Source organism: Conger conger, chromosome 17 (genome assembly GCF_963514075.1).
Source record: "Conger conger chromosome 17, fConCon1.1, whole genome shotgun sequence".
Lineage (NCBI taxonomy): Eukaryota > Metazoa > Chordata > Actinopteri > Anguilliformes > Congridae > Conger > Conger conger.
The window spans coordinates 4,535,911-4,561,238 of record NC_083776.1 but is presented as its reverse complement, the minus strand read 5'-3'; the positions used below and the strand labels follow the sequence as shown (position 1 = coordinate 4,561,238).

The following is a 25,328-nucleotide window of genomic DNA, read 5'->3' as shown; positions in this document are numbered from 1 at the left end:
TGGCCTTCCCCCCCCGCATCACTGCGTCAGTCACAGACCCAGTATCAATAGCTCCCCATTCCTAAAAAGGTTCTGATTAGACCTTCTGTTCTGCCGCAGGGTTGCTGAATGAATCATTTGAGGACAAACGTAGCGTCTTTGAAATCTAAATATTTAATTTCCGTGACATTTCTGTGACCTTTAATTCCAGCGCGGAAGGAGTTGGCTGACTGGCGTTGTGGATTGTTTGCGTTAGACCAGCACACGTTATGTGGCGGCAGTGCGCGGTTCTGTAGTTCTTCCGTTACAGGAATAGACAGTGACGAGATAAGGGGAGCAGTCAGATACACAGGACAGCAGGCAGACAGACAGACAGACAGACAGGCAGGCAGGCAGGCAGACAGACAGGGGAGCAGTCAGACAGGACAGGACACCAGTCAGTCAGACGGACAGGACAGCACTCAGACAGACAGACAGACAGACAGACAGGGCAGCAATCAGACAGACAGGACAGCAGTCAGTCAGACAGACAGGGGAGCAGTCAGATACACAGGACAGCAGGCAGACAGACAGACAGACAGACAGGCAGGCAGGCAGGCAGACAGACAGGGGAGCAGTCAGACAGGACAGGACACCAGTCAGTCAGACGGACAGGACAGCACTCAGACAGACAGACAAACAGACAGACAGGGCAGCAATCAGACAGACAGGACAGCAGTCAGTCAGACAGACAGGGGAGCAGTCAGATACACAGGACAGCAGGCAGACAGACAGACGGACAGACAGGACAGCAGTCAGACAGACAGGGGAGCAGTCAGATACACAGGACAGCAGGCAGACAGACAGACAGGCAGGGCAGCAGTCAGACAGACAGGGGAGAAGTCAGATACACAGGACAGCAGGCAGACAGACAGACAGACAGGCAGGACAGCAGTCAGACAGACAGGGGAGCAGTCAGACAGACAGGACAGCAGTCAGTCAGGTCTCTGTTTTGCTTTGCGGGACGGGGCGTCTTTGGGCCGCTTCAGGAGATCCAGGTGACGCGCGGCACAGACTGTCCGTGACAGCGGGACCCAAAACTCCCGCTCACGCTGACGTCTGTAAAACCCGGCCGCTGGAGCCAGCCTGTGCCTCCAGGCAAGCCTGGTGCTCTCGGGTCAAAGTTGAGCACGGCCAAGCGTCAGAACCCTGATCCCGCTAAGAATCACAGATCACATGTTATTGGACATTCAAATGTGCCCTCATCCAGCTGCAGCCCGCTGCCCTGCTGCTCTTCAAAGAGTTACTCCCCAGACCCCAGATCTGGAAATTTCCACAGAGACCAGGGGGCAGATTTAGATTTAGGATGGGACCAAATACATCCAGTCAGTGCTGGTCCATGTAAGTGTGTTCAGAACCTTCACCACCGCCTGTGCCGGCTTAAGCCAAAACTGTCCGAAAATTCCCCCTTAAAGCTAAATACATACCCAATGCTGTTTTCACAGTCGTATAGCAATCGTTGTTACAGTAGTGTCTTTTAGAGGCTGGCTTTATTGGATGCCTGTCCAGTCCAGCTCATTAAAGAGCAGCTGTAGCTGTCACAGAGTGCTTTGGACAGGAGTGTCTGAGAAATACTGTGTGATTTGTTCCTTTTCAGCAGTCTGTCCTTGTTGAAATGTTAAACAATGAAAGGCAGTTATGACGGTTTGGTTCCGTAATCGTGTAATAACCTAATAATCTGAACATCTGAAGGTCACACACATTAGCAGTGCTGCTCTGAGTAGAGTTCTTAGCGGAATTGATGGATTCAAAATGGCGAGGATGATTTTCATTGTTTTATTTCTTTGCATCATCTCCTCAACAAAATAATGTCTTTGTTAAATATCTCTCGATATGGAAACTGTGCTGCCATCGCTGAGTATCTCTTTTACCCTGTCATAATATAAGGGTGTCTGAATATAATGAATATAATTTCATTGATGTATGCTGACAGGTTGGTAGCTTAATCATTCCAGTGCAGCCTACCAGTACTAATGTTTAGGGGCGTCATTCATTCCTGGGCCAAACGTGGACGTGTTTAGTGCATTTCCTATGACGGGAAATCAATTTAGCCAAAGTATATGCCAGTATATTCCAACAGTGCGTTATTCCAGTGTATTAATGTCATTTACCCCCTAAACAGGTCACGGGAGGGGGCGGTAAGAGGTCATGAATACCGTAAATACATCAGGCCGGTGCTCGGGTGGGATTTTGGGGGGGGTTTAGCCTCCAACGGGCTGCTATGGGGCTGTGGATTCCGCGCAGTCACTGTTCTGATAACCAGGGGGCAGGAGCGTCATAAACTGGATTTAGTAAGTAGGTTACATAGCACAGAGGCCATCAATAAGGGTGATTTGGCCCCAAAGAGCTTGCTTTATGGAAAGACTCCACGGCGATGGATTAAACCATAAACGCGTTCGTAAATATCCCCTCACCACCGGCAATTATGACCCAAGACCATTACCCTCGTTCACTCTGTCTCGGCCATCTTGTGAGTTTGAGTTTTAATATGAATGTGTCCAGGAAAGACAGAGCTCTAGATTCGCCAATATATCTGCATAGTGGACCATTTTGTATTTGTCGTGCTTGTTTGTGTATTGGTCATAATTTTATTCAGGAACGATGGTTTCAGTATGATCACTTGCTGTGAAGTAAGTGTGGGAGCAGCATTCTCAGTCTGACAGAGGGTTCCGTAAAGAACTAAAAATGGTTCCCCTGACAGTGTACCTCTGGCCTAGATTCGAACCGGCAATCTGCAAGTCACTTTCCTCTTGCTTGGTCAGGTCTGCATGCGTTTGTGCGTCTATGGCTTTTGTAACTGTGCCCCTTGTGAATACACATAATAGCACCTTTCTTATCCTGAAGACCTCTGTTGTTCTGCCTTTATTGTTTTTACCCAGAACCTTTCAGGGGGAACGTTTAAGACTTTGTGTTTGTTTGTTTTTTTCGCTCCGCGAAAACTGTGGAAATAAAACTGTGGTGCAATCCGGAATTTCTGTATCTCCCCGTGACCTGCTATTCTGTTCTCCCCGGTATTGTGCCACGGCGTGTGACCGTATCAATATTCTTATTATTGATTGTTGTTAGTTTTCTCATGAGTAATTTCCTTAAGTTATTTCAGTAGTTGCTTTATACTTCTGATATTTCTTTGCTGGCTAACAGTAGCTTCGACTAGCCTGGGAACCCTTGTCATGGAACTGACGCGGGTCACGTGTATATAACAATGGCCTGTGTTGGTGTGGTTGCTTCGTGCTGGTCAAATAATTATTTTCAGTTGGAAAGCTGCGTTGGAATTCAGTGGACCCCAGCGCCGCGAGAGAGAGCGAAAAGAGAGAAATGAGTCCAGATAAACACGCCCAAGTATTAAATGGCTGCTTACATCACAGACTGTGACGAGAGACGGTTATGTGGAAACGCCAGACATTCTTTTCCATAGAAAAATTGTGCTTTCATTCTGGAAATCCATATATCCAGACATCCAAGGTATCATTAGCGGTTCAGCAGAAGCAGCAGGTTCACTTCCATCAGACTGCCTCCAGTTCCGAGGAGCTCGTGCGGAGTTTGCCTTAAATTCTGTCGAAAACACACACGGGCTGCGCCGTGAACCTCAGGCTTCTCCCTTGATTACATTACATTACATTACACCACATTACACTGCATTACATTACATTACATGACACCACATTACACTGCATTAAATTGCAGTACATTACAATACATTACATTACAGTATATTACAGTACATTACACATTACATTACACTGCATTAAATTGCAGTACATTACAATACATTACATTACAGTATATTACAGTACATTACACATTACATTACACTGCATTAAATTGCAGTACATTACAATACATTACATTACAGTATATTACAGTACATTACACATTACATTACACTGCATTAAATTGCAGTACATTACAATACATTACATTACAGTATATTACAGTACATTACACATTACATTACACTGCATTAAATTGCAGTACATTACAATACATTACATTACAGTATATTACAGTAAATTACACATTACATTACAAGGCATTTAGCAGACGCTCTTATCCAGAGCGACGTACAACGAAGTGCAGATCAAACACAGGAACAACTGTGAAGAGGACCCGAGAGGACAGTACGATTCCGAGTCCTAGCGTGACCATACGGATACAATCGGAACCCTTGAAGAATACAAGAATACTTATGAACTCGCCTCCCCCCGAGCACTACAATACAATAGCTAATACAATACAGCACAGCAATATCTGTATATAACTATATAAGTGCCATTAAAGTCTACATTGATGCATTGATGTCTGATGTGTCACTGTCCCTCAAAGGAGTCTTTGGAGGTTCCTCGGCAACACATAACGAGTCGCACTTTGAAAGCAGGAAGATGACATCAGAGACAACCCATTAAATATGTTATTCCACTGCATTCAATTATCGAAATGTATTTGAAAAAAGATCACTACAAAGAAATGTTTAGCTTTCTGTCCAGTCACATCATTTAACACAAGTAAGAAGCCTGACGTATGGGATATCATTCCCAGTGAAAGATGCATGGATGCTGCCTACAAAACTGTCCAAATGAAGGCGCGTTAGAAGGCATCATTTCTGCCGTCCCACTTTCTAATGGGACTGCCTAAAGGCCGGTTTGTAGTTCAGCAATGTGTGATCTTTGCCACCGCCATTTATCACATTCAACGGTCAGCTGCATCAACCTTTGGCGTTTACGAGAACAATGGCCGTTTTTATGTCATCACAATCATCGTTGTGCCCATCGCCAAGACGTAAATTGTACTGAACTTTGACCCCCACCGCCGGGTCAATTGTCATTACGACCCTATTCTAGAACGTTCTGGTCTGTAATTATCTTTAGCCAAGTCTCATCCAACTAGCTTCCGTGTCTCGAGCTCACAATGACTCCACTTCGGTCATGTGATCTTAGTTTATGCCTTTTGTGACCAACGGCGCTCATAATCAAAGTCGAGCGATGATGGAATGCTAGTGACAACATCCATCATCCCAACATACATCGGCTAACCGGCCTAAAGACGGCAGCATTTTTACAGTTCGAGACGCAACCAGTGAACAGAAAATAATGACCAAAAAAAAGAATAACAACAAAATAACAATAATGATATCATTAACGATAGTAGATTCATCATATTCTATCAATATTTACAGTTTTAGTGCAATTCATTAATTCCTTTTTTTCCTGCTCCTACTTGCTTATACTTGCTGTACAGACACCACAGTACCTCTCCCAGCCTCCGGGGGGCGTGTGACTGTGCTGAGGCCTCTCTCTCGGTGGCCCCAGCGCGGGGTCAGCGGCAGCAGCAGCAGCAGCAGAAGCAGCTTTACTGTGTTTCCACTGGACCGCCGCCAGTTCCCCGGAGCTCCCTGCAGTTTGCCTTAAATTCTATCGAAACACACATCATACTTTCCACGAAAACATGTTGTCGGCCTCCCGCTGTCTGCCGCTACCCCCGGCCTGCGGAGGAGCGTGTGTGTGTGTGTGTGTGTGTGTGTGTGTGTGTGCGGTCACACATCATCCATCAGAAGAGTTTCCTTTTTCACCTTTTTTTTTTTTTACCTGTTACTTTATCATAACTTTTCCCAGGACCAGGGCTTTCGAGGACACGCTGGTGAGATTGAAGCAGAATGTCTCTGCGTGTGTGTGTGTGTGTGTGTGCGTTCTGGATCCGTGCGCAGTGCACCGTGCGCCCCGGCTGTGCGGAGCTCCTGCTGCTGTCGTTCGGAAGATGGCACCGCCTGGAAGTTTCCCTTTGCAATATGCCGGGGTCCTGGAACATTCCGGATGTTTCGTAAAAAAAATTTTTTTTAATTCACGAAATACTAAGTCCTGCTGTCTGCTGTGAGTCTCGGCAGAGGCAGAGAGGCACAGAGGCAGAGAGACAGAGAGACAGAGAGACAGAGACAGAGACAGAGACAGAGACAGAGACAGAGACAGAGACAGAGACAGAGACAGAGACAGGCCCTCCCAGGGCCTGGTGCTGTTCTGAGAGATGTGGGCCCGTTTGGGTTCGCTGTGCTCACATGTTGCAGAATGAAAGGCCCTCTCTGTGGTCTGAGAGACAGGTTTACAGTGCAGAGTGGACACTGTGCATGACTGAGTGATAGCTTACACATAGAAACACACAGACACACAAGCACACACACACACATGCTCACATACACACACACACACACACACGCACGCTCACACACACACATGCTCACACACAACACATACACGCTCACACACACACACACACACACGCACGCTCACACACACACATGCTCACACACAACACACACACGCTCACACACACACACACACACACGCACGCTCACACACACACATGCTCACACACAACACACACACGCTCACACACACACACACACACACACACGCTCACACACACTCACACACACACACACACACACCCATGCTCACATACACACACACCGCATGTACACACACTAAACTGGATAGGATGTGTTTGCATTGGTAAGCCTGAAAAAGGCTCTCAGGCCGGTATGAAGGCTCTCAGAACGAGTGAATCTGTCGCTGAAGCTGAAGGGGGATTTACGGCAGAAAGAAAAATGGACGACACTCAGGATCACAATCAAGTTTTCCAATGACCCAACACTTATCTCTCACATGCGTGATGCTTTTCTGGCTGCTGCACTCAAACCAAAAAAAAAACACAAACGCCATTTGCACAAGCTGCATTTTAAAATCATAATTGCACACATTCAAAAATAGGGAGAGCAGTGACATATACCTGTGGGTCGAATCCCCTCCAACACGCTTCACCAAGGCTCCTGTTTGTCAGTAAACATACCTTGGTATTTATTTTAACAACGGAGCTACAAATTCCCACATATGGCAGTTAGTGTTTTTCTCCTGTCGAGAGTCGACATCAAGAATCAATCCGCTGTGGGTTGATGTGGCAATTTATGGAAATTATAGTGGCTGTGCTGGAGTCAGCTGGGAAACAGAAAAAGTCGCAAAAACAAGAAAAGAAACAGATGGAGAGTCTGGGAAGAATTAAACACGCAGACGTGTTTCATTTCGTCTTGTGCTAAAGCAAACCTGCAGAAACAAAAAAAATGTATTGAGAAAAGGAAAAACATTTAGAAACTGGGGAAGCCCCTGTCTTCTGTTTATAGTGTAGTCACAATTTGATCATGAGTGCTCTGATACTGTAGAATGTAGCTCAGTTTTGCAAGTTATGACTGCTCTTATGCAGAGTATCAATGACGTAGTGCATGTATGAGCTGTCTGACTGATGGAGTCATGGCTTCTCAGGAAACTGAGATGGAGTAAGCCATAGACTCCTCTCTGCTGGTGTGTGTGTATGTGTGTGTGTGTGTGTGTGTGTGTGTGTGTGTGTGAGTGTGTGAGAGAGAGAGAGCAGGTGTGTGTATTTGTGTGAGAAAGAGAGAGAGAGTGTGTGTGTTTGTGTGTGTGTGTGTGTGTGAGAGAGAGAGAGAGAGCAGGTGTGTGTATTTGTGTGAGAGAGAGTGTGTGTGTTTGTGTGTGTTTGTACAGTATGTGTGTGTGTGTGTGTGTGAGAGAGAGAGAGAGAGCAGGTGTGTGTATTTGTGTGAGAAAGAGAGAGAGTGTGTGTGTGTGTGTGTGTGTGAGAGAGAGAGAGAGAGAGCAGGTGTGTGTATTTGTGTGAGAGAGAGAGAGTGTGTGTGTTTGTGTGTGTGAGAGAGAGCAGGTGTGTGTATCTGTGTGAGAGAGAGAGTGTGTGTGTTTGTGTGTGCTTGTACAGTATGTGTGTGTGTGTGAGAGAGAGAGAGCAGGTGTGTGTATTTGTGTGAGAAAGAGAGAGAGTGTGTGTGTTTGTGTGTGTGTGTGTGTGTGAGAGAGAGAGAGAGCAGGTGTGTGTATTTGTGTGAGAGAGAGTGTGTGTGTTTGTGTGTGTTTGTACAGTATGTGTGTGTGTGTGTGTGAGAGAGAGAGAGAGAGCAGGTGTGTGTATTTGTGTGTGAAAGAGAGAGTGTGTGTGTGTGTGTGTGTGTGTGTGTGTGTGAGAGAGAGAGAGCAGGTGTGTGTATTTGTGTGAGAGAGAGAGAGTGTGTGTGTTTGTGTGTGTGAGAGAGAGCAGGTGTGTGTATCTGTGTGAGAGAGAGTGTGTGTGTTTGTGTGTGCTTGTACAGTATGTGTGTGTGTGTGAGAGAGAGAGAGCAGGTGTGTGTATTTGTGTGAGAAAGAGAGAGAGTGTGTGTGTGTTTGTGTGTGTGTGTGTGAGAGAGAGAGCAGGTGTGTGTATTTGTGTGAGAAAGAGAGAGTGTGTGTGTGTGTGTGTGTGTGTGTGTGTGTGTGTTTGTACAGTGTGTGTGTGTGTGTGTGAGAGAGAGCAGGTGTGTGTATTTGTGTGAGAAAGAGAGAGTGTGTGTGTTTGTGTGTGTTTGTACAGTGTGTGTGTGTGTGTGTGTATGGGAGAGCAGGCGTGTGCCTGTTTCTGTAAGCATGTCTATGTGTGTGTATGTGAACAGGTGACTGTCAACCTGTGTGTAGCACAGCTGAGCGCAGGTGTTCATATTGCGCCCTGACGCATAAACAGTGGAACAGGTTCCGTCTCCTCTGGCATGTCGGTGGGGTCGCGACCCCCAGGAGGCGAGGTGAGGGCAGGTGCATGCTGGGAAGCGTTGCGTGTTTATTTTTAAAACCGGGCCGTGAAGCTGAGAGGTGACGAGAGCGGAGCGCGGTACAGAACACCTCGTCCCCGAACACCTCTCGCCCCGTCCCGACCCCTCGCCCAGCTGACAGGGACCTCTTCACACCTCTGCCCGTGTCTCAGAACACGGCCGTCAGGGACACGCGTCTGCGGCGTATTCGCTATTTTTGTGTGACCCCTGTTTCACCCAGAACCCTGCACGCTCTTATTTTGACAACCGTTCACCCCGACTCACCCCGCTGACATCACCCACACAGTCACTCTGCTCCTCCCACAGATTTACCCCCATAACCCCCCTTTCACACCTCATCAAGAATTACTCTCCCAAAACCTTATACCCCTTTACCCAGAATTACCCCCCCAACCCCACCCCTTACACCCTCTCTCCCCAAAATACCCCCCTAACACCTTTTTTTCCCCAGAATCCCCCAAAAGCTCCCCCTCCTCCCCTCACCTGGGATAACCCAGCCACAGGACGGACCTGCTGTCTGCTGCTCTCTCTGCCTGGAAGGACCTGCTGTCCGCTGCTCTCTCTGCCTGGAAGGACCTGCTGTCCGCTGCTCTCTCTGCCTGGAAGGACCTGCTGTGGGCTGCTCTGTCTGGAAGGTACTGCTGTGGGCTGCTCTCTCTGTCTGGAAGGACCTGCTGTGGGCTGCTCTCTCTGTCTGGAAGGACCTGCTGTCTGCTGCTCTCTCTGCCTGGAAGGACCTGCTGTGGGCTGCTCTCTCTGTCTGGAAGGACCTGCTTTGGGCTGCTCTCTCTGCCTGGAAGGACCTGCTGTGGGCTGCTCTCTCTGTCTGGAAGGACCTGCTTTGGGCTGCTCTCTCTGCCTGGAAGGACCTGCTGTGGGCTGCTCTCTCTGTCTGGAAGGACCTGCTTTGGGCTGCTCTCTCTGCCTGGAAGGACCTGCTGTGGGCTGCTCTCTCTGTCTGGAAGGACCTGCTTTGGGCTGCTCTCTCTGCCTGGAAGGACCTGCTTTGGGCTGCTCTCTCTGTCTGGAAGGACCTGCTTTGGGCTGCTCTCTCTGCCTGGAAGGACCTGCTTTGGGCTGCTCTCTCTGCCTGGAAGGACCTGCTGTGGGCTGCTCTCTCTGCCTGGAAGGACCTGCTTTGGGCTGCTCTCTCTGTCTGGAAGGACCTGCTTTGGGCTGCTCTCTCTGCCTGGAAGGACCTGCTTTGGGCTGCTCTCTCTGTCTGGAAGGACCTGCTTTGGGCTGCTCTCTCTGCCTGGAAGGACCTGCTTTGGGCTGCTCTCTCTGTCTGGAAGGACCTGCTGTGGGCTGCTCTCTCTGCCTGGCCCTGCTTCCCACGTCACCCTGCCTCTGTCCCGTGTGCTGGCCTGGGTCCTGTGCTTCTGTCATTACGTGATAATGAAAGTGTACCTTCACCTCTCACATTCCCTACCGCCTCCGAATGCAGCCTCCAGAAAGAGGAATGCTTTTGTGTGTGTGTGTGTGTGTGTGTGTGTCTGACTGTGCGAGAGAGTATGTGTGTCTGTGTGTTTACAATATGTGTATGTATGCGTTTGTCTGTGTGCATCTGTGTGCACATGTGAGTGTATCTGTATGAGTGTCTCTGGGTGTGTTTTTGGATGAGACATTGTGCGTGTGTTTGTGTGTGTTTGTGAGTGCATATTTGAGTGTGTGTATGTGCTTGTGCATGTGTTAGCGTATATGTGTGTGAGCGTGTGTGTGTGGTTCTGACTGGTATGTCCAGGTGTTCTGGCATGCGTTACTGCTCAGCGCTTCCAGACACCGTGAAAATTGCATGCGCTGCCGCAACCACTCAAGCAGCAGTCTTTACCTGCGTACAGAACTTACCTGCGTTGTTTACGGGATGAACCCCTGCTGGAGGGGTCTGTTATCAGGGCCCCTCAGAGGAGAAGCTCTCCTCCTGTCTCTCGCTACGGAGGGGGAGCACACAGGAGCCCCCGGAGAACCATGCTTCCGTTATGAAGGCCATATTCTCCGGTTCCTGATTTATTCCGCTTATGTTGTCGAACCCCACGGTACAGTTCCCCTGGGCAGTGGCGGTTTTCTTGAAATTCCATGGCAGTTGCGCAAAGCGGCGGTTTGTCTGCCGCGGGAACGGAAGGGGGGGGAGTGGATGGGAGAGATGAAAGCCTCCTGGGATCATCGATCTGTAGCATGCCAGGGTGAGCGGGTTCACTGGAACAGCGCCCAGTCCTGCTATTCTAGTGCTGCGGCTTCCAGGTGTGTGTGTGTGTGTGTGTGTGTGTGTAACGGTGTGTGTCTGTGTGTGAGTATGTGAGCATTTCTGAGTGTGTGTGTGAGCATGTGTGTCCGTGTTTGTGAGTATGTATGTGTGAGTGTGTGTGTGAGCGTGTGAGGGTGTCTGTGTGTGAACGTGTGTGTTTGTGTGTGTCTGTGTGTGTGTGATCGTGTGTCTCTGTGTCTGCGTGTGTGTGTGAGAATGTGTGTGTGTGAGTGTGTATGTGTGTGTGTGTGTGTGAGCATATGTGTGTGTGTGTGAGCGAGTGTGTGTGTGTGTGTGTGTGAGCGTGTGTGAGCGTGTGTGAGCGTGTGTGTGTGTGCATGTGCGTGTGCGTGTGTGTGTGTGTGTGTGTGTGTGTGAGCGTGTGTGAGCGTGTGTGTGCATGTGCGTGTGTGTGTGTGTGTGTGAGTGTATGAGTGTGTGTGTGTGTGTGTGAGCGTGTGTGTGTGTGCATGTGCGTGTGTGTGTGTGAGCGTGTGTGAGCGTGTGTGAGCGTGTGTGTGTGTGCGGGGGGGGGCACTTCCTGAATAATTCCTCCCAGTCAAAGATCTACCACCTTGTCACTCGTCGCCCCCTTCTGGTCAGGTTCTGCATTGCAGCACCCTCTGCTAATTAGACTTGAGGGGTGGCTTCATCCACAGAGGTTGGGTAAATGATGTATAAAGTTATGTTATATAAAGTTTCAATAAAAGTGTTGTTTAATGGGGCAGGTTGGATTCAGCCTAAAGCTCTGAGACCCAAATACAAACTGTTCAGTCAGTAAAGCTTTGGCCAGGGAGAGCCATAGGAGAATTACATTACAGTCACTTAGCAGACTCACTTTCCCAGAGCCACTTACATCAGTGTTAGTTATCGGAACGCAAAACAGCCAAATCTCCCAGAAGGCACCAGGCCTGTTTATAATCGATAGGTGCTAACCAGACAATCCAACCATTTGTAATGTAATGACAGTAAATACGAAAAATCCTTACACAGCTATATTGCCTTAACCATTATCCCAAACAGGAAATCCAGAGATAGAAACTATAGCTAATGAGGGTCGGGGGGGAGGGGGGTGGGTCTTCTCTCTCTGTGTAGAGAAGGTGATATAATCATCTCATGTAATGATTAAATTAATTTGACTGGTCCGAATGACAAAGAAGCTTTTTCTCTCTCCTTAGCCACAGCTGTGTGACAAAATTGTACATATTTATAATATTTATCCAAAGCAACTTGCAGTTGATTAGACTAAGCAGGGGACAATGTGGGGTTAAGGGGGCCTTGCTCAAGGGCCCAACAGCTGTGTGGATCTTATTGTGGCTACAGCGGGATTAGAACCACCGGCCTTCCGGGGTACGGCAGCTGTGTGAGGCGCTTCAACTGAACATGCCTCTGAACCATCTGGCTGGTGAGGGGGTTCCCTCCAGCCTTTCCAGCCTTTTCAAAAAACAGGTCCAAACATTCATTCATACCACAGGTGATTAAATCCCTGAATGGTAAGGTCTAACCCACATATCTTGTTATATATGTCGTAACTACCAGCAGTTGCTATAGTGCACCGTGTTTTTTTTAATTTTTTTAATTAATTTTGGACTTCAGATCTGATCTGTTGATGTTATATGTCTGTCTCTATGTGCTGTGCCTGTTTTTATGTAACACCACCAACAATGATTTTCTACCGAAAACTAATTTCCCCACGGGGACAATAAAGTACCTACTACTACTACTACTACTACTAGGACGAGAGCGAGAGAGACAGAGAGACAGACAGACAGAGAGGGAGTGACAGAGTGAGACAGAGAGACACAGAGAGAGACCGAGAGAGACACAGAGAGAGACAGAGAGACAGAGAGAGAGACAGAGAGTGAGAGAGAGAGCTTTCCTTATCTCTGGCAGGTATTTTCCAGGCATGCACTGTGGAATGGTGTCGGAATAGTGTGGTCTTCCTCAAGCAGTTGGGGATCGTGTAACAGTCGACATTTGAGATCAGGGTTGAGGAGGAGATGGACAAAAGGCAGCAGTGTTTTTTTGTACAAACTTTATTGCATGAATTACACATGATTCATTCTGGACTGAAAGAGCCACATACTGCACCTAGAACCAACTGAGTACACAGGTGAGCACAGTTAGTTCTGCTCCAGGGCACTCAAAGCACAACCCGAACTGAGTTCAGGTCCAAACACTGACAGAAACCGTCGCCACCTACCGGAATCTAGCAACCTTGCTGAAAAAAAACATCTCAAGCTAGGTTTTGAAACAGCTGGTAGCTGGTTGACCAGTTCAGACCAGCTTCATGCTCAACATGGTTTGATTTGCTCAAGCTAGGTTTTGAAACAGCTGGGTAGCTGGTTGACCAGTTCAGACCAGCTCCATACTCACCATGTTTCAACCAGCTCAAGCTACAGTATGTTTTGAAACAGCTGGTAGCTGATAAAATATAGCTGGATTTTACACCAGAGATGTTCCCAAACCACAGAACTGTGGGTAAGATATGACCAATGGGATTAAACTAGCCAGTGTCTTGTCAGGCATATGATTGTCTTTGCCTGACCTTAAAGTGTAGGTCTGTGTCGTTTATTCGCATAAAAACCCTGAAGACAAAACCATAAATTCTGGGGAAGCTGAAAGTTCAAACCTTTCAGGAAGTAACTTGACCAAATAATAGTATGTGATGTATGCGAGGGGTATGGTCACGGATGTGCTGTGAAACGGGCCTCAGAACTGCATTTCCTCTCCGTCCCCAAACTCAGTTACCGTGGCAGCTGAATCGGAGATCTCCCGGCCCGTGTCTTTTTAAGACAGGCGGTGGGCAGCAGTTTAAAGTCTCCGGCGTGACTCAGCGAGAATGTTTTCCGGTGTGTGGGCACAAGGCCTCGCTGCGCTGGCGTTTAAAGTGGCGGGTCTTGGCCGCGTGTAGTTTTTGTCGTGTCTGAGAGCCTCTCGTCTGTCGGCGGGGTCTGGGTGGGCAGCGCTGTAGGATGTGAATCTAGCTCCGTGTTCTTTGACATGGTGACCGAGCCCTCTGTTCGTTTAATGTGATAATATATCTCTGTACTCTTCCATTACCAGTAATAGCATGGGCGCTAATGCTAAAATTAGAGTGAGTTTTATTGGAGATGATGGCTACGATGGCTTGGGCCTGGGTGTGCGGCTGCGTACAGACCAGCAGGGGGCGATGTGGGTGGGAACGCAGAGGCCTCCACAGCCAAACAGCGCCCCCCCAGTGGCTGACGCAGGGAGTATGGATGACGTGGGCTCATTCCAATCGCTTCATTTATCCATCCTCGTCTCCTCGGCCCCTGACTGGCCCTATTTAAGGACATTCCAGGCTGTTAAATGCTCTGTGAAGGAGCTAGGAGCTAGTGGGCTCCTGAAGGATTCTTGACCAAGGAAACGAGATCGCATACTTGTGTATGCGGAAGTATTTTTTCAGAATGTGTGACATATGCTATAAATGATGCACCTCTCCCGACGTGCCATGTCTGTAACTGACGACGTGGCTTCAAACTGACGGTTAAGAAAGCAAGGGCATTCCGTTTGGCGAATACGCATTTTCTCGAGTCCTCCGTCCTCACCTCCTTCCCCCGCTTCCTTTCCTTGCGTCCTCCGATGGGTGGAGCCAGGAGCGAGGAAAGGACATGAAGAAAGGAAGCAGGGAGGTATAAATAAGCGATTGAGAGCCCCGTGATCCTGAATGCTCCTCAGACGCCGAATCGTATGAAAAACACGACCGGCTCACTTCAGAGAGGTCGTTCACCATGAAACACAGAGTTCAGTTCAGAGTTCCTCTCTGTGCTCTGCTGCCCCCTATTGGCAGGTCACCGTCAGTGCTCTCAGTAAACTACACACGTGTGAGCGAATGCGGTGGCATCTCTCCCCCAATGTATGTGTGTCTACACACGCTGAGGCTTCTGGGAAAGTGAGTCCGGAGCTAAGAGTCTAATGCCCCCCTCCGTGGTTGTTGCAGTAACAGTGAAATCCCTCGTTTCCATGGCGAAACGGCGGCCATTTTAAACTGCCCTGTCTGTGCTGTGAGTGCCTGTCCTTTGGCTTTTTCAGTTTTTTTTTATTCATTTTTTTTATTCATAAATTAAAAAAAGGTATCACAAAAAGGAATGTGATTATCTGACATGTTATGGTGGCAGCGATTAGTACTTTGGATGCAGTATATTTACAGTGAAGAGAGCTAATGGCACTTTCTGATACCACACGTGAGTGTTATGGCAACCTTTTACTAATGGAGATTTCAACTAGAGTTATCCTTCAGCTGCTTCACAGTCAGCCTTAGCATTAGTACATCTTTGGAATAAAATAAAATCAAATAAAAAGAAAACAATAAAAATATTTATATCTATAAACTGAGTTAGGTGGGATCTGTAAAAGAACATCAAAGGCATTACTTAAATGCAGAATGTGGATAAAGAGATATAAAGTAAATAGCACCTGACACACACTCACTCCTTTAAAATGGACACTTGTTTACATCGGGGTATATTCAGTGCAGTAATAAAGTGCCATTCAGGAAAGAAACATTTTGGCAACGTAGCAGAAACGCTTTTGGCAACGTAGCAGAAGTGTTTTTTGGCAACGTAGCGGAGTGCTCTGCAACAAGCTAAACCACCTGCCGCTCTCCCACCAGCTCAAAGTCCAGGTGTTTTTTATTCGGTGCTGTGTTCACCGAGAGGAACGCGTGGCGAGTTTGGGATGAATCTGTCCTTCGTATGTAATAGCACCATCTTTTTGTAAGGAAACGGAACGCAGACGAACAGAGGGACGGACGGACGGACGGAGCGAGCGTTCGGGGAGCCTCTACGTCCTCTTCATGCACACCTGGCAGCGGCTGACGTGCGTGCGCAGGTCTCCTGCCTTCAGCGTGGTGGGGACGGGCTTCCTGTAAGCACAGCACAGCTCCCTCTCAGCACACAGCTAAACACAGCCCTGCCCTCTCAGCACACAGCTAAACACAGCGCTGATCTCTGAGCACACAGCTAAGCACAGCAGTGCCCTCTCAGCACACAGCTAAACACAGCACTGCCCTCTGAGCACACAGCTAAACACAGCACTGCCCTCTCAGCACACAGCTAAACACAGCAGTGCCCTCTGAGCACACAGCTAAACACAGCGCATCTCCCTCTGAGCACACAGCTAAACACAGCACGTCTCCCTCTCAGCACACAGCTAAACACAGCAGTGCCCTCTCAGCACACAGCTAAACACAGCGCTGATCTCTCAGCACACAGCTAAACACAGCACATCTCCCTCTCAGCACACAGCTAAACACAGCCCTGCCCTCTGAGCACACAGCTAAACACAGCACATCTCCCTCTCAGCACACAGCTAAACACAGCCCTGCCCTCTGAGCACACAGCTAAACACAGCACCACCCTCCAGTGGCTGCGGCAGTGTACTGCAGCAGCGAACCCTTCACCAATTCCCTCAGAGCGGTGGTCTCCAACCCTGGTCCTGCAGAGCTGCAGAGTGTGCTGGTTTTCATTGTTACTCAGCACTTAATCAATTTAATTACAAAGCAGTTCATTACAAAGTTTATGCTCCTGGTTAGTCTCCACAGGGTGCTGGTTTTAAGGTGAAACAGAAACCAGCAGACCCAGTAGCTCTCCAGGAGCAGGGTTGGAGACCCCTTGCCTTCGGGTATATAATGTATAGAAACCAGTGGGGATAAATTCAGCCTCACAGGGCAGCAGTTTCGCTCACTTGTATCCTTGGTCACATGCATAGTGAATAAATCACAGGGTGAATTACGCACCATGGCGGATGAAGCAATATAAAAGCTTGTGCTTAGCCAAATGAGGTTACACTACCCTGTACACCTGTGGTTTAGATTTAGGATGTAGAGGACCCGTTTCTGAGATACAGATGAAGCCTAGTCCAAGATTACATTCACTTTTGAATGGAGATTGTCCAGAGGAAACTGAATTTAGTTAAGGACTAAGCTTAATCTGTGTCTGTGAAACTGGCCAAAAATGTTAAGCATTCAACACAATGGTGATGTCATCTTCACTGAAACGCCTTGATTACGTGTCTTTAGCGAAAGCGGTTTGGGAGTTATAGTTATGTCTGTGTGCCTCTGTTTTTAACCTGTGGGGCACAAATAAGATGGCGGTTTATTTGTGTTTAAAATGTAGCGGGTATCATGTAACGGGCAGTGTTGAAGCCTCTTTCACTTGAACATGTCGCTCTCCTCGATGGTGGCCAGGCATAAGGAGATAAGATGGCGGTTTATTCGTGTTTAAAATGGAGGGCGTGTAACGGGCAGTGTGGAAGCCTCTCTCACTTGAACATGTCACTCTCCTCGATGGTGGCCAGGCATAAGGAGATAAGATGGCGGTTTATTTGTGTTTAAAATGGAGGGCGTGTAACGGGCAGTGTGGAAGCCTCTCTCACTTGAACATGTCGTTCTCCTCGATGGTGGCCAGGCATAAGGAGATAAGATGGCGGTTTATTCGTGTTTAAAATGGAGGGCGTGTAACGGGCAGTGGGGAAGCCTCTCTCACTTGAACATGTCGTTCTCCTCGATGGTGGCCAGGCATAAGGAGATAAGATGGCGGTTTATTTGTGTTTAAAATGGAGGGCGTGTAACGGGCAGGGTGGAAGCCTCTCTCACTTGAACATGTCGTTCTCCTCGATGGTGGCCAGGCATAAGGAGATAAGATGGCGGTTTATTCGTGTTTAAAATGGAGGGCGTGTAACGGGCAGTGTGGAAGCCTCTCTCACTTGAACATGTCGTTCTCCTCGATGGTGGCCAGGCATAAGGAGATAAGATGGCGGTTTATTCGTGTTTAAAATGGAGGGTGTGTAACGGGCAGTGTGGAAGCCTCTCTCACTTGAACATGTCGTTCTCCTCGATGGTGGCCAGCCATAAGGAGATAAGATGGCGGCTTATTCGTGTTTAAAATGGAGGGCGTGTAACGGGCAGTGTGGAAGCCTCTCTCACTTGAACATGTCGTTCTCCTCGATGGTGGCCAGCCATAAGGAGATAAGATGGCGGTTTATTCATGTTTAAAATGGAGGGCGTGTAACGGGCAGTGTGGAAGCCTCTCTCACTTGAACATGTCGTTCTCCTCGATGGTGGCCAGCCAGAAGCTGTAGGAGTTGGCGTAGTAGTTGCAGGTGCCGCGCCCGTGGCACTCGATGAAGGGGGCCGAGCGGAACTCCTCCAGGCAGGAGCCGGGGGACGCCAGGGCCTGTCCGGAACCTTCCGCACCCGCGCTGGTGTGCTGCGGGGAGAGGGGGAGGAACGGAGAGATGAGAGAGAGGGAGGGAGGGAGAGAGAGGGAGAGGGGGAGGAATGGAGAGAGAGAGAGGGAGAGAGAGGGAGGGAGGCGAGAGAGAGAGAGAGAGAGGGAGAGAGAGGGAGAGGGAGAGAGGAGAGAGAGTGAGAGAGAGGGGGAGAGGGAGAGAGGGAGAGAGAGGGAGGAGAGAGGGGGAGAGAGAGAGAGGGAGTGAGGGAGGGAGAGAGGGAGGGAGGAGAGAGAGAGGGAGAGAAAGGGGGGGAGAGGGAGTGAGGGAGAGAGTGAGAGAGAGGTAGGGAGAGAGAAAGATGGGGGAGAGAAAGGAATCAAGAGGGTGAGGGAGAGGGGGAGATGGAGTGAGGGGCAGACAGAGAGGGGAGAGGTAGGAAGAGATGGGAAGAGGAGAGAGTGATGAGAGAGAGGGTGATATAGGGAGAGAGAGCGAAAGAGAGATGGAAGGGGATTGAAGGGGTGGGAGAGACAGTGGAAGGAATGAGAAAGATGGAGAGACAATAAAGGAAAAAGAAATTGTAGTATTCCAAAAATAGTTTCTCTGGTGTAATGCAAAGCCAAAGTTCAAGTTCATCATATGGAGGCAGATACTACCTCTTATTCATATTCCAAAAATACACATGATTTCCATCACTACGGTGTCTACTGTGGGCATAACTACGGTGTCTACGTTCCCCCACGTGGGCGGGTCCCTCTCACCATGACGAAGGAGTAGCCAATCCACAGAGAGTCCCATCCACTGGGGCAGGCCGGGATCATGATGTTCTGGCTGTGGACCGCGATCACCATGGCTGGGGCCTCACACACCGCACACCTGTGTGACGCACACACACACACACACACGCACTCAGTGATAGCCAATGGGAGGCCTCACAGGTAGGTGTGTGGCTCCTCCATCAGTTAAGATTCATTAAGGACTGGTCTGGATGCCTGTAATTTTGACAAGCGTGGCCACTAAAAGACCCCATGGAGATTGTGGAAGAGGGGGCCATTGTTTGGGGGAGTTAGGAGGAGCCTTCAGTGACTGGGGAATAACCAGAATAGACAGAATAACGATAACTATAACTATGAATATATTGTTTCAAAAATTGCTCAAACTCAGGTTGAGGGCAGAGTCCACACCTTAACTATAACGGCTACGGCAGTGATAAGCGATATTGTTGGGATAGCTTTCAGAGCCTTTATTTTCCCAGCCGGGTGAACGACGGCCAATCAAAATAGCTGCGCCCCGCCCCTCACCGGCTGATGAAGGGCTTGATGCTCTGTCCGGTGATGGGTGCCATGTTCATGGGCATGGGCTCCGGGGAGGTCAGCCAGTAGGAGTAGTCGTTGCGGGAGGCGAAGTTGCAGACGTTGTTGATGTTGCAGAACAGGAAGGGCATGGGGCTGAACTTCCTCAAGCAGCTCCCCGCCGTTCCTGCAGGGGGCAGAGTCGAGCATGCATTAAGTGGTTTTTACCCCTATCTCATTTCCATACTTTTGTTGCATCAGTGCTGTACAGATTTGCAATCCCCATCTGGACCTACACTGCCCCATCCACAGGGGCAGCACTCCCCCAATACTCTTATTCCTCCTCTCTATATTACACTCTACAATACACACAGTACTACAGGAGAGTCAGTGCTGACCCTCACTCTTACAGCTTCAATGGACCTGTCAGCGCTGTACCCACAGGTCAGCAATGGTCACACACCCAGGTCTCGACCGCGATTAACAGTCCATAATGGTCACTCACTCAGGTCCTGACCGTGTGTAACAGTCTGTAACAGTCACTCATCCAGGTCTTGCTCATGTGTAATGGTCAGTAACAGTCACTCACCCAGGTCTTGACCATATGTAATTGTCAGTAACAGTCAATCACCCGGGCCTTGACCATGTGTAACGATCCGTAATCGTCAGTCACCCAGGTCCTGACCGTGTGTAACAGTCCGTAACAGTCACTCATCCTGGTCTTGACTGTGTGTAATGGTCCGTAACGGTCACTCACCCAGGTCCTGACCGTGCGAACGCTCGTTGCCCTGGACGTACAGGAGGGAGTATCCATCGTAGATGGGGCTGGTGCCCTGAGGGCAGACGGGAATGTCCACCGATTGGCTGTGGCGGGTTACCAGGAAACCGTGGTCCATTGAGGAGGGCCCTGGAGGACCCACCTGGCCAGGCAGTCCATCGGGCCCTGGGGGACCCGCGTACCCTCTGGGACCTGCGGGAGAGGGCGTGGGAACGGGGGTCAGGAGGGGAACGCATGGCTGGCACACTCAGGGGTGGTCAGGGCTAGCACAGGAACTCACCTGACGGTCCTACGGGACCTGGTTCTCCCTTAGAGCCAGAACGCCCATTGTACCCCGGCACCCCCTCATCTCCTTTATCGCCCTGGAGTCCCGTCACACCTGAGAGAAGGGAGGGTCTGATTAAGGTGGTCCCAAACTAACTACATTACCCATCATCCCAAACTAACTACATTACCCATCATCCCAAACTAAATACATTACAGTCATCCCAAACTAACTACACTACCCATTATCCCAAAGTAAGTACATGACCAGTCACAAGTCACCCAATGTTAATATTATCAATGCTACATCTTGGGGTTTCCAGGGCAACAGTAATTCTACCTTGAAGCCCTTTAACTCCAGGGAATCCTGGCTGGCCCTTGGGTCCCTGGGGGCCGTCAACCCCTGGGAAACCGATGTCTCCTTTCACGAGGGTGTAGGGTCCAGGAGGACCAGGGGGGCCAATGTTGCCTGAGAAACAAGAGAGCAGCCAATACGTTATGCAACCTGAGAGCATATTCTCCATAACAGGAATGAGCATTCAGCCTTTATTCCATATGGGAATTATTCTATATTTGTGGACGACATCATGAGGGATTTGCTCAAATCATGCTATTCCACTTCCCTAGTGGATGCTTTGTGCACATGTGAAACAAGGTCAAGGTCAGTGAAGGTCAGTCACGTTTACTGACCAAAGTACATTCACTTTCACAGCAAGATTGTCACGGTACCGCAGCGACAAGTGTGAACACTGTCAGCTGGACTCCTTAATTGTAAGAGGAGCCTAAACCCCAAAAAATCGACATTTTTCAGGCTCAGTCTTGACAAATATTTCATATTTCACGTTTCAAGTTTAAAGCATTTTTGTGACTATGTCTCTGTAAAAAGTACTGTAAAATTAAAAGGAAATTGAAGGGAATTGAGTAGAATGAGAGAGCCATGGTTTTGCAATACCTTTGGGTCCAGGGTACCCTCTCTCTCCCAACTCTCCCTTGCCTCCGATCACTCCAGAGTCGCCTTTTACCCCTGGGGGGAAAAAACGAAAAACCAAGGTCACCGCTCCCTAAATGTGATCCGAATCCATGCACAATCCAACCTCACTCACACACATACTATACTGGTCACCTGGAAACAGCAGTGTTCCAGCAAATGGACCTGTTGGTTCTCTAACGGTGTTCTGTCCATTTTTCCTGCCATGGACATAGGGTTCACTCATACCCTCAGAAGGCGACATTGCTGGCAGTCATTGCCTCAGGTTACTCCATGTTAAAGCATTTCTGTCCCACAGAGAGGGGTGTCCAAGGCAACGCTGCCCTCATCCAAAGAACACAAGTGATCTCCCAGCTGTCTGAGGAGCAAGTCCATGATTATATCCATGTGTAAACGCCTTCTCAGTCATCAGATCTGAACCCAATCCAGGTCTTCTGGAATATTCCAAAAAGACACCCAAGTTTTCCAAATCCACCAGCTAAGGGTGAGCAATGTGACTTTCTTGTGGAAGAGTGGTATTGATTTCTCCCCCACAGATTTGAGGCGCTGGTTCTCTGTGGGGTGTGCAGACTGTCCTGGTCATCTGCGGTGGCTCAACACTCAACACTAAGCAACTTTACGTAATCTTTTTAACCCCCACAACCAGTAGTTTAAGCTATTACGAGGGAAAAGAGCACTCACACCCACACTCACACACACACTGCACTGTGTGTCAGTGTTGTTATTTGAAGAGAACCAACCTTGGAATCCAGGCATTCCCTGTTGTCCAACATCTCCTTTATACCCATTGACTCCTGGAAGCCCAGTTTGTCCCTGTCATGGACAAACACACAAGACGGGCCACTTTACCGAGAGCAAACCAGTTATACTCGACTGTGTAGCCAGTCCATGGCCCAATTTCAGAGATGTGTGTCTGAGAATTGGTCGGAGTTTCTTCACATTTCAAATGACTGCAGTGATGACATGAGTGAACTTGGGCACAAGTCCTTGTATAAAGACTGATCAAGGCTGATAGGGTGTATGTGATAACAGTTAGGGTGTAGGTGATAACAGTGAGGGTGTACATGATAACAGTGAGGGTGTAGGTGATAACAGTTAGGGTGTACATGATAACAGTGAGGGTGTAGGTGATAACAGTTAGGGTGTACATAATAACAGTGAGGGTGTATGTGATAACAGTGAGGGTGTAGGTGATAACAGTTAGGGTGTACATGATAACAGTGAGGGTGTAGGTGATAACAGTGAGGGTGTAGGTGATAACAGTTAGGGTGTACATGATAACAGTGAGGGTGTAGGTGATAACAGTTAGGGTGTACATGATAACAGTGAGGGTGTATGTGATAACAGTGAGGGTGTAGCTGATACAGTGAGGGTGTAAGAGAAAGGGAGAGTGACTCACAGGAAATCCGGGAGCACCGCTTGCCCCCTTGTCACCCTGTTGTCCGGCAGCCCCCGGGGAGCCCTCTTCTCCCCGTTCTCCCTTGGATCCCACGCTTCCCGGAACCCCAGGGTGTCCTTGAGGTCCAGGTGTACCTGCCAGGCAAAAACGCGGAACGGGAATTACCGTCTGTCTGGTCCTGCGCCGGACATTTAAACCCAATTTAAAACTGGAGCGGTCGCTCGGGTCACCTACCGATGTCCCCCTGGGACCCGGGCCCTCCTCTGTCTCCCTTTGGCCCCTCCATGGAGGGCCCCGGAAGGCCCCGTTCTCCCGGCCAGCCGGGCTGGCCCTGCTGTCCATCCACACCCTTGGTGCCCTTTATTCCCGGGATACCCGGGCTTCCGGGAAGACCTGGGAATCCTCCACTGCCTTTGTCACCTGTGGACCAAGAGCCATCGACGGGGGTTAGTCGGCTACGGTGGAGAGGGGGGAGGAGGGGGTTGACGGAGGAGTTGACGTGGTTATGCCCGGCCAATTCAGGGGGCGGTGAGTCTCACCTTTTCCGCCGGTCTGGCCGCTGATCCCAGGCAAGCCTCTGCCGGGCACACCTGCAGAGGACAGAGAGTGAGTTCCGTCACCCAAATCGCAATCCTCCCAAAGCAACCCTTTCCCACCGACGTTAGCTCAGGAGGTAAGAGCAGTCGTCTGGCAGTCGTGTCCCTGAGCGAGACACCTAACCCCCAAATGCTCCTGACGAGCTGGTCGGCGCCTTGCATGGCAGCCAATCACTATTGGTGTGTGAGTGTGAGTATGAATGGGTGCATGAGAAGCATCAATTTTACAGTGCTTTAGAGATAGGCGCTAAATAAATGCCAACCATTTACCATTTACCTGGATCCGCCAAAACACTCACCTGCGTCTCCCTTCTCTCCGAGGGATCCGGGTATCCCGTCCACACCTGGCTCTCCTTTCCCTCCCTGGGGTCCAGCAGGGCCCTGCAGACCGGGCTCACCTGGACACCATAGAAACGCAAGCCACACCTTCAAAATTTGCTTCTGCATTCATCATGGGGGATCTTTGACGCACATTTGTGGAAAAAGTTTCTTTATAAAGATTTAAGGTTAATTTATGAACCTCTTTTTGTCAGATTTCTTAGGTGTGTAATGTTTATTATGCTCTCATAATCTTTCACTTTATCAACAGTACCAAGCAGAATTAACAAACACGTCATGTTCAAACGGGTTTTCAGAGGTGCAAAGTCACGCCCTCAGCTGTCATACCTGGCCGTCCGGGACCACCTGGATCTCCGGGGGTACCTGGGAATCCGCTGACACCTTTCTCACCCGGGGTTCCGGGGCTACCTGTGAGGGGAGCACAACACAGTGACCTGGGCGTGCCCAACTCCAGACACACTGCCACTCCGTTACTCCTGCTGCTGTGCAGTGACAGGTGTCTCGTTTATGCTGTGTGCTGACAGATGTCCACAATGGTTGCAGTGGAGCGACAGATGTCTCTAATTCATGCAGTGCAGTGACAGGTGTGTGTAATGTTTGCAGTGCAGTGAGAGTTGTCTGTAATTCTCGCTGTACAGTGACAGAGATGTCTGTAATTCTCACTGTGGAGTGACAGATGTCTGTAATTCTTGCTGTGCAGTGACGGATGTCCGTAATTCTCGCTGCGGAGTGTCAGATGTTAGTCTAACCTTGACGGCCCTCAAAGCCCAAGTCTCCCTTCTGGCCTGGTAATCCTGGCATTCCCAGGGTTCCCAACCCGCCCTTTTGGCCCTTGTCTCCGCTGGTTCCAGGAAAACCAGGAACGCCCGTTTGTCCCTGAGCGAGAAAGCGAGAGCGAGAGTCGAGCGTCGAGTCTGTCCCAATAAACAAACAATACACAACCACACACACACACACACACACACACACCAGCTTCAGACCTACCTTCTCTCCTGGGGCTCCAGGAACCCCGATACCTGGCTCTCCAGCGTCCCCTTTCAGCCCCTTCTCTCCAGCAGAGCCCGGGAACCCAGCGTGGCCTGGAGTCCCGATCGTTCCTTTAGCACCTTTTGGTCCCAGTGATCCTGTACAAACAGATAATCACCTGTACCCAAATACCAGTACCCAAACGCACTGCAGAACCCCAGTGATCCTGTACAAACAGATCAACATCTGCACCCAAACACACTGCAGAACCCCAGTGATCACAGCAAGCAAGGCCAGATGACACAGCATTTTAATTAACAATATTTATAATATAGAGCCACTGAGATCGGTACCATACAGGCCGGGTAATATGCACAGAATGCCACTGATATTGGTACCATAGAGGGTTATATGCACAGGAAGACACTGATATTGGTACCATAGAGGGTTATATGCACAGGACACTGATAGTGGTACCATAGAGGGTTATATGCACAGGACACTGATAGTGGTACCATAGAGGGTTATATGCACAGGGCACTGATAGTGGTACCATATAGGGTTATATGCACAGGAGGACACTGATATTG

At 49.2% G+C, this 25,328-nt stretch overlaps 1 protein-coding gene across 1 annotated transcript in view; it reads right to left on the bottom strand.

The window, feature by feature from the left end:
* Window positions 1-12,937: 12,937 nt before the first annotated feature.
* The window catches only part of LOC133117055 (collagen alpha-1(IV) chain-like), a 60,256-nt gene continuing 47,865 nt past the window's right edge, over window positions 12,938-25,328 (bottom strand). The window contains exons 37-52 of the mRNA XM_061227144.1: window positions 24,757-24,896; window positions 24,522-24,648; window positions 24,100-24,180; window positions 23,733-23,831; window positions 23,377-23,427; window positions 23,072-23,257; window positions 22,838-22,971; window positions 22,179-22,251; window positions 21,403-21,474; window positions 20,791-20,919; window positions 20,467-20,565; window positions 20,166-20,378; window positions 19,418-19,595; window positions 18,878-18,992; window positions 17,979-18,151; window positions 12,938-15,807 (exon numbers count right to left, since the gene is read on the bottom strand). Coding sequence (XP_061083128.1) covers window positions 15,726-15,807; window positions 17,979-18,151; window positions 18,878-18,992; window positions 19,418-19,595; window positions 20,166-20,378; window positions 20,467-20,565; window positions 20,791-20,919; window positions 21,403-21,474; window positions 22,179-22,251; window positions 22,838-22,971; window positions 23,072-23,257; window positions 23,377-23,427; window positions 23,733-23,831; window positions 24,100-24,180; window positions 24,522-24,648; window positions 24,757-24,896 — 1,952 coding nt within the window. The 3' untranslated portion in view covers window positions 12,938-15,725. The remainder of the gene's footprint in view (window positions 15,808-17,978; window positions 18,152-18,877; window positions 18,993-19,417; window positions 19,596-20,165; window positions 20,379-20,466; window positions 20,566-20,790; window positions 20,920-21,402; window positions 21,475-22,178; window positions 22,252-22,837; window positions 22,972-23,071; window positions 23,258-23,376; window positions 23,428-23,732; window positions 23,832-24,099; window positions 24,181-24,521; window positions 24,649-24,756; window positions 24,897-25,328) is intronic.